Raw genomic sequence first — 7,655 nt, forward strand, 5'->3', positions numbered from 1 at the left:
GTGTTGGGAACCAGTTAGTAGTAAGATCCGTTATCCCAACAAAAGCCTCCGGGGCCGCGCATGCCTTCCCTTCTGTGTGACGCAGTTTTTACATATTGTTGCCTGTGGATGTGTGTGTCCAGGCTACTGTGGCAGTATGGTGATCGAGGAGGAAGGCGCTCCCATCGGCCTGACACTGGATGACACAAAGCCTGATGGGACTGTGCCTGCCATTATGGGGTGAGTACAGAGCTCCAGCCAGTTCTCCGCAAAGTGACATAGGTGACGTTATGCTTACGCCACGTTGACTGCGTGGCCAAGCGCAGGCGGCCTCCTGCATATGCGATTGTCTCGTCTCATCCCGAAACCGTGGCCGTTTAAAGGAGCGAAGTCTGGCAGTGTTCAGTATTTTCCTCTCAACAAATCCCAGAAAAAGACCAACAGCAGCGACGTGTGCGTCTGTCTCTCAGTCCTTGTGACTGCTCTGTTCTGATGAGAGGCATCTGTGGCGCTCAGCACCAAGCCGCTTGTTTCCTGCCCAAGACAGACAGTAAATCTTTAAAACAACAACAAAAAAAAAAAAACAAGAACAAAACATGAAGTTTAATCTTTAGATCCGGCCCAGTCATTTCCGCTGGGCGCTGTGGTTTTTAACCAGCGTTCCTACAACGGGAGGGAAGAGTGCGCTTGTTGGCGACTGTCACACCTGGGGCTCTGGTCTGTATTTACAACAGCAGGATGGTGAATGTGGCATTGAATCCAAATGAACTGTGGCAATGAAGGTGCAACAGAGCGGCTCACAGATGTGTCGCTAACCGTTGAGCAGCAGTGCAGCTCTGCAGGGACAGTGGAACCAGATATATCAGGCTTTGGATACACACACAACACTTGTTAGTAGGAGACCTTCATTGTTGGTTTGGGTCTTTTCATGAGATTTGATGACAATAAGAAAAAGAAAAAAAAGCTTTAATATGTTGCCAAAATGCAACCGTTTCTTTATAGGCCTGGCTTTGTGCACAGGAGCATTGAATGTCTAAACAGTTCGGGCCTCAGAGACCAAAAGTTCAGAAAACTGTGTGGACAGCGTGTCCAAAACGTAGCGATGTGGTGTGCCCAGTGCCCGAGTGGAGTATTTTCCTGTGGATGATTTTTCTCTCCTCCCGCTCCTCCAGATTCATCCTCGCCCGCAAGTGCAGAAAGCTGTCAGGGCTGACCAAAGAAGAGAGGTGGGTAACATGGTGGAGACGGTACGGCAGATCAGTACGCTCACAAGCCGCAAGATGGCTTTCATCCAGACTCTTGTCTCGCTGTTTTTAGGCTGAAGAGGATCTGCGAGATCTACTCCAGGGTGCTGGGCTCAGAGGAGGCTCTGCATGTGAGTTTGGGTGCAGACTAGACTTTACATCCCCTTACAAAGTCAAAACCTTACTGTAAAGCTCTGGCTCAAGTGGCTTCGACTGTACATTTAGATTTCCTGTCTCTCTCTGGTCAGCTCGGGTTTTAGCATCACGAACAGTGTTGGGACATTTAACAGGGTTTTCAACCCGGCAAACTTCGTGTTGCTTATTTCACCTGTTTTGAAATGTTTGAAAACAAAACATAAAATGTTTTCAAGGTCAAACCGACAAAAATAGTGAATGAAATTCGTGGCACCCTTCACCTGGTCTGAAGGCCCCTCTGGGAACCGGTGCCACGGTGAACACATAGTGACCCAGCTGCAGGGGAACTGCATCACTAGTTGAACCCTTCACGTGGCCACTTGTGTCTTTTAGCCGGTGCACTATGAGGAGAAGAACTGGTGTGAGGAGGAGTACTCTGGGGGCTGCTACACAGCCTACTTCCCCCCAGGAATCCTCACGCAGTATGGCAAGTAAGTCCCGCACACACACACACACACACACACACACACAGGCCTTTTTATGCTAGTGGCTGTTGGGCAGGCATTTAACGTCCTGCAATGGCTGTTTTCTTAGATGAAGTTGCTAACGGTAAATGTACTAATGCAAATCCATGCTGGCGTTTGTCAGATTGTTGTTCTCGCTTGGGTAGAAAAGCCTAAAGATGTTTTCGCTGGATTTTCCTCGGTGTCCGGTGAAAACCTTTTTTGTCTTCGAGTTTTTTCATGATTTCAGCTCAACTGAAAAATCCAGAAAACGGTGATTCGATCCCGTTGGAGCGAGTCAAGACGACGCTGTTTTTTTTCTGTCCTTTAAAGTTGACAGTGGTGGAGGTTCAAGGTTTTCACCCAACAACGGGAATCCGAACCATGAGCTACTAAAACCCGTAGCAACGAAATTCACTCATTTACCATGACGTTTGCTCAGGTGCAGTAGGGCAGACAGAGCTTGAAATGAAAAGGTAGTGCAGCATAATGTTATTTCTCTGCAGCTGTTTTTATGTAGTGGTTGCGGTCGGGGACAAACGTCCCTAAAACCGGAGACTAATGGCAGTGTATTTCATTAAAGGCCACCATTAAGCCCTATTCCGTAAATCAGCTGTCCTCTGTCTCTTCCTGCCACCAGGGTGCTGAGGGAGCCGGTCGGCAGGTTGTATTTCGCAGGCACCGAGACGGCCACGGAGTGGAGTGGCTACATGGAGGGGGCCGTGCAGGCCGGAGAGCGGGCAGCCAGAGAGGTCAGAGCACAGTCGAGACGGAAGAGAGTTACAAACTTGTTTGCTTAATTTCTTTCGCATGATTCAGATTCTTCCGACGGTAAATGGATTTTCCCGCCGGTCATGTGCACCCTCCCCTGCAGTGACTCACCAGAGGTGCCCACCTCCCATTTGAGGACCGCTTATGGGGACTGTTCATAAAATCAGACCCGTTTATTGTGCCTACTGAAATGCCCGCGCACCCTGCCGCTTCCAATTTTTCTCCCTCCGCCTCCCCAGCCACAGTTTCAGGAGAGCTTCCTGTGTGTGTCCGCGTGGTTTAGCCCAGGCCCTGCTGGGGAGTGCGCGAGCCGAGGGACAGTCTGCAGATTTGTTCCGGAGAAGCACATGAGCAGAGCCGAACTCAAGCGCACATCGTGTCGAAATAGATGTTTTGCAGCTCGATGTGCGTGTCCCGACTGACCACCCAGTCTGTTCTGTTGCAGGTCATGTGTGCGATGGGTAAAATCCACCAGAGCCAGATCTGGCAGACGGAGCCTCAGTGTGTGGTGAGGGAAAGCTTTCTAAATATTTACGTCCCAGATGAAACTGAGAAGTTGAATAAAGGTAACTCAAACCCCTCTCCGCCCTCTGCCCCGCCAACAGGAGGTCCCAGCGCTGCCCTTTGTCACCACCTTCTGGGAGAGGAATTTGCCTTCGGTCGGCGGTCTCCTCAAGTTCATGGGAATTTCCACCCTCCTGTCTGTTGCCACCGCAGCCGGTGTGGTGGCCTGCAAGAAGGGCCTCCTCCCCCAGAGTTAAACCGCCCGCACCCGTCATCTCACTCCTCTGCATCTCAAGGGGGGGGGTAACATCTCAATAGACACTGTACTCATGTACTCCTAGTGCACTACTTTACAGTATGTTCCAAGATACAAAGTTTTGAACTACATAGGGAATAGGATGTTTTTGTGATTAACACCCTGCTGTAAGAAAGACCGTTCAGCTCACTACTGCACCGTCACTCTGTGCAGGGGAGAGAGAGAGAAATAGTAACGGGCTGATTAACACTAAAGAGATGCTAGTTTGAGGGGAGTGAGGAAGACTTCTCTTCATCCTAATCTTACCTGCTTCAGACTCCATTCAGACTGAAACGATGAAACTAATGAAGGAAAATGATCCGAATCAATTTAAAAGTAAAAGATATACATCACTGTTAATATTCCACTCATTGCCAATGACATTCACATTCTTGATCACATGAGAGTTGATTAACTTATCATGCTTATTGTGTGTGTATGGGTTTGTACGCATGCGCACGTTCTTTGGTGAGCATGCATTTGTGCGCGTGTTTGTCAATTGTGTACAGAGTGTGTGTGTGTGTGTGTGTGTGTGTGTGTGTGTGTGTGTGTGTGTGTGTGTGTGTGTGTGTGTGTGTGTACCCACTGTGTCTAATTACCTCTGCTGATTTTAGGTGCTGATTTGTTCTGGCCAAGCAGCTGCGGCTGTTTGATGAGATCCAGTAACATCAGAATAGAACAGAGTTGTGCCATTGCCCGTTAGAGAATCACAGAGGAGGTTCAGGGATGAGGCTGGTGATGTTGTACATTTTTCTCATGCGTCAACTGGTCCCATGAAAAGACAAGAACCGGCAACGAATCCATCCTTTTCTCAAGTAGCGTTGGTGCAGCTAAAGCCTGATATCGCTCGCTCCTCCGAGCCACAGAGCTCCGGCGTCGTCGGAAATGTTTTTTTCACTAAGACGAACTTAAGCACGGTTATTTGTTACGTCAACTCCACACACGCTGCCCTGCTGCCTGGTCGTGTTAAGGCGTGTTCAGAATCGATGCAGAATCCTGCCCGGTGTCTTTATTTTTTTTTTTGCAGATGTGTGGTCGGGCATCCCGCCTTTATTCACCCCCAGCAGCCCAAGTGACTTATGCAGTTATCCAAGCTTTATGTGAAGGCTCACACTCCAGTTCATTCTTTTGTTCTGCTCCAGTTTTTCTCCTTTGCTCTCTTCGCTTTCTGTACGACGACGAAGGGGGAGTCGTACACCCTCCCGAGGAGCTCCCGTCTTTCGTTCCGGTTGAAACATTTTCGGTTTTATTTATGCATCCAAGAATCACACACATTTGCCTTAAATTGTAAAATTTTGCTATTTGTACAACATGAGCCAACCCTGACTTTAATTTATTTTAAATGAATCCCACAACAACTGTTCCCGTGCCAGATATCACTCACTAGCAAACCAAGCTCACGGCTCAAAATAGTTCCCAGCAAATGCAGAATTGAATCCTGTTTGACTAACATTTCCTGAGAAGGGCAGGGCCCGACTGTTTAGAAAAATGACTTCTCGGGCTTCTATGTTTTTGTTTTTTTTTAAAGATGAATGTCCTCAACTTGGACAAGGGCATCATCAGTTTTCATGGGATTTGTTGACATTCTAAATCAATGAGAGAATGCATTGGATGAATAGTGCCAGCTTTCTTCTTCAAATTAAAACCTGTATTTAGTGGTGATGTGCTACTAAGCTGCTCTGTATGGTTAATCTTTTGGTAGATGTAACGGAGGCATTCGAATGTATTTTCTTCACACTAGATACTAAAAATTATTTGTTGCTGTTTTATGATGATCCAATTATTGAGATATATATATATATATATATTTTTACTTTTTCTCATTCGTAATTTCGATTAACACAAGAGTTATAGTACTGTGGACTAACAAAGCCAACATACTATGTTTTTTAAAAACGCAAAACCGATATGAAGCCGTTTTAGAGCAGTCCACCATTGCAGTTCCTCTGCGAAGGCCTCCAACAATCGTGTTGGGTTCTATTGACTTAAATTATTGCACCTAATAGATGCTTTATCGAATTATTTACTTATACAGAGTCTAATGAGTTTAGGTGACACGAGGTGTAGATCATGTTTGTAAGAAAAGTTTTGATTTGTTAAAAATGACAGAAAACTGCTTCTCCTTCAAATAACGGGAGAAGACAGACGAATAAATGAAGAATTGTTCTCAGAAAAGATTATACAGACATTTGGAGGAACAAAGCTCGTGCTTAACAGTTGAGAAACGCAGCTGACTACTTGCAGTAAATGCTCCTTTTCGGCCACGTCGCGAGCATTTCGAACGGCAGTCCGCGATGAGTCGCGTCCGCAGCCATTTGTCGGAGTAGGAGTCGTGTTTAGTCGCAGCCGAATGGAAATCCGATTTTGGAGGTAGACGTGAAGAAAACCAGTCAACACACAACTGAATCTGCGTCTGATTTGAAGGACAGTGTACTGTGTGTGCAGCTCTGTATGCTCACTGAGAGAATCTCACTGTTCTTGTCCCAAAGACTGGTGTGTGTGTGTGTGTGTGTGTGTGTGTGTGTGTGTGTGTGTGTGTGTGTGTTTGTGAGTGTAGTTATCTGTCGTGCCTTAATGGAAGTCGTAGTGTTTTTGTCATTTCTCTCAAGTGCCTGTGTGACTCTGCCCTTTGCTCCTGTCCCCTCCCGCCTGCGCCGGGGGTGAGAGGTCAGATGGACCGGGTCATTGGATTAAGCAGTCTCCAGTAACCACCGATGCACAGGGGCCGGCAAGACAACACCACCTTGTCGCTCTTGGCGTGTCCAAAACCTTTACTTTTTAAATTCCCCCTGTGTTACCTGAGTTGTATCCTCACCATAAACTGGACTCAGGTAAAGCCAGGTGTATAAACACAGTGTCACCTTTGAATAATTGAGCTCAGACTGTTGGGTTCATCAAACTGCTTATCTCCAGTGAAGCCAAGTCTGTGTGTGCTTGTGTCGTGATTGCAGTGCTTCGCTCTCTGTCTCCACTCGTTGTGATGGCCCCCGTGTCTCTGTAGCTGCTTAACTTCACCCTGTCAGCACTGACCCCCCCCCCCAACCTTTACCCCCTATGACCTACCCCCCGACCCCCCTCATCACAGCACCTGCACCGGTTTTGCAGTTCTAGAAGTAAGGACCGGACGTTGATGATCTCAAAGTGTTCACGGTTAGGGTTATCCGACTTCAGTGAAAGGAAAAAGCCAGCACACTCTGTCCGTCCTTCCACACTACAGTGCTAGCATCAAACCATCAGCAGACATTGTGTGGTTACTCGCTCTCTGACCCCTTCTCCATGGTCTTCTGAAGACCTGAGACCGTTCCACCGTCCCTCTCGTCCTTCTGTGCACATGAGCCTCCTGATTTATCCCTGTGACCCGTTCTTTGATGTCTTTGATTCCTCAAACAAAGCTGGTGATGTTTAAAAGAAAAAATGTGAAATAAATCTTTTACTCGTATTAAAACCATTCTTGTGTATCACTGTGTTTCTTCCTGTTGCGGGGATACAGCCACATGTATTACATCCACTTGGAGGACTATGGTCTACAGTCATGCTATAAAGCTTATTGGAAAGAAACCTTTAGACAGATAAAAGCTGGGGTCCGGAATTAGCTTTTGATCTTCATCAGTCATGGTAAGATAATGTCATAACTGGCCAGAGGGTGTTATCGGAGGAAAGGTCTTTGGCAGACTATATCAGAAGGGTCTATCACGTTTTAAGCGGGAAAGTGTAAAGAAATGTGTCTAATAAAGATCGTTTCTTTGTGTGAGGACAGTGTTCACAGAAAAGGTCGACACGTCAGAGGAATAGTTGGACACTTTGAAAATCTCGCTGAGAGTTGGATGAGAGGACCGATGCCCCCCCCCCCTCTCGGGGACGACAGGCTAGCTGTGTGCACTCGTGTCCGTGCTAGTCTTTATGCTAAGCTAAGCTAGCCGGTCTCGAGGAAGGTTTATTTCCCAGAATGTCAAGCTGTTCCTTCAAGTCACTCCTGACATTTTATGATATTTAAAGGTGGCTTTGAGAGATGTGGGAAAATATAACTTCATTTTTTTGGACCTTTAGGCATGAAGTCTTTATAATATGCATGGTACTGTTTGTCATTTCTGTAAAGTTCAAACGTCGTCATCAGTGTTTTCATCGACGTGAAGTTGCACTAAACACAAAGTGCGGTTGAGGTCAATGGTAATGTCATTAGTTTTGCAGGCATTTGATCACAAATCAAAGTATTGAGAACTGAAA

The 7,655-nt window shown here is 46.7% G+C and overlaps 1 protein-coding gene across 3 annotated transcripts in view; it reads left to right on the plus strand.

Annotated features, from left to right (window-relative positions):
* The window catches only part of mao (monoamine oxidase), a 42,627-nt gene extending 35,768 nt beyond the window's left edge, over positions 1-6,859 (plus strand). Inside the window, exons 9-16 of one of the 3 annotated variants that reach the window (XR_005709090.1) lie at positions 123-219; positions 1,152-1,205; positions 1,297-1,354; positions 1,752-1,849; positions 2,502-2,613; positions 3,078-3,140; positions 3,238-6,262; positions 6,383-6,859. Coding sequence is in view for 2 of the 3 variants with exons in the window: in XM_040148237.1 (XP_040004171.1) it covers positions 123-219; positions 1,152-1,205; positions 1,297-1,354; positions 1,752-1,849; positions 2,502-2,613; positions 3,078-3,140; positions 3,238-3,393 (638 nt within the window). In the remaining variant the exon portion in view is untranslated. Of the gene's footprint in view, positions 1-122; positions 220-1,151; positions 1,206-1,296; positions 1,355-1,751; positions 1,850-2,501; positions 2,614-3,077; positions 3,141-3,237 lie in introns of all 3 variants that reach the window. The other 2 variants (XM_040148237.1, XM_040148235.1) reach the window with 2 other exon arrangements.
* Positions 6,860-7,655: the final 796 nt, after the last annotated feature.

The sequence above is a fragment of the Xiphias gladius genome, chromosome 16 (genome assembly GCF_016859285.1).
Source record: "Xiphias gladius isolate SHS-SW01 ecotype Sanya breed wild chromosome 16, ASM1685928v1, whole genome shotgun sequence".
NCBI lineage: Eukaryota > Metazoa > Chordata > Actinopteri > Istiophoriformes > Xiphiidae > Xiphias > Xiphias gladius.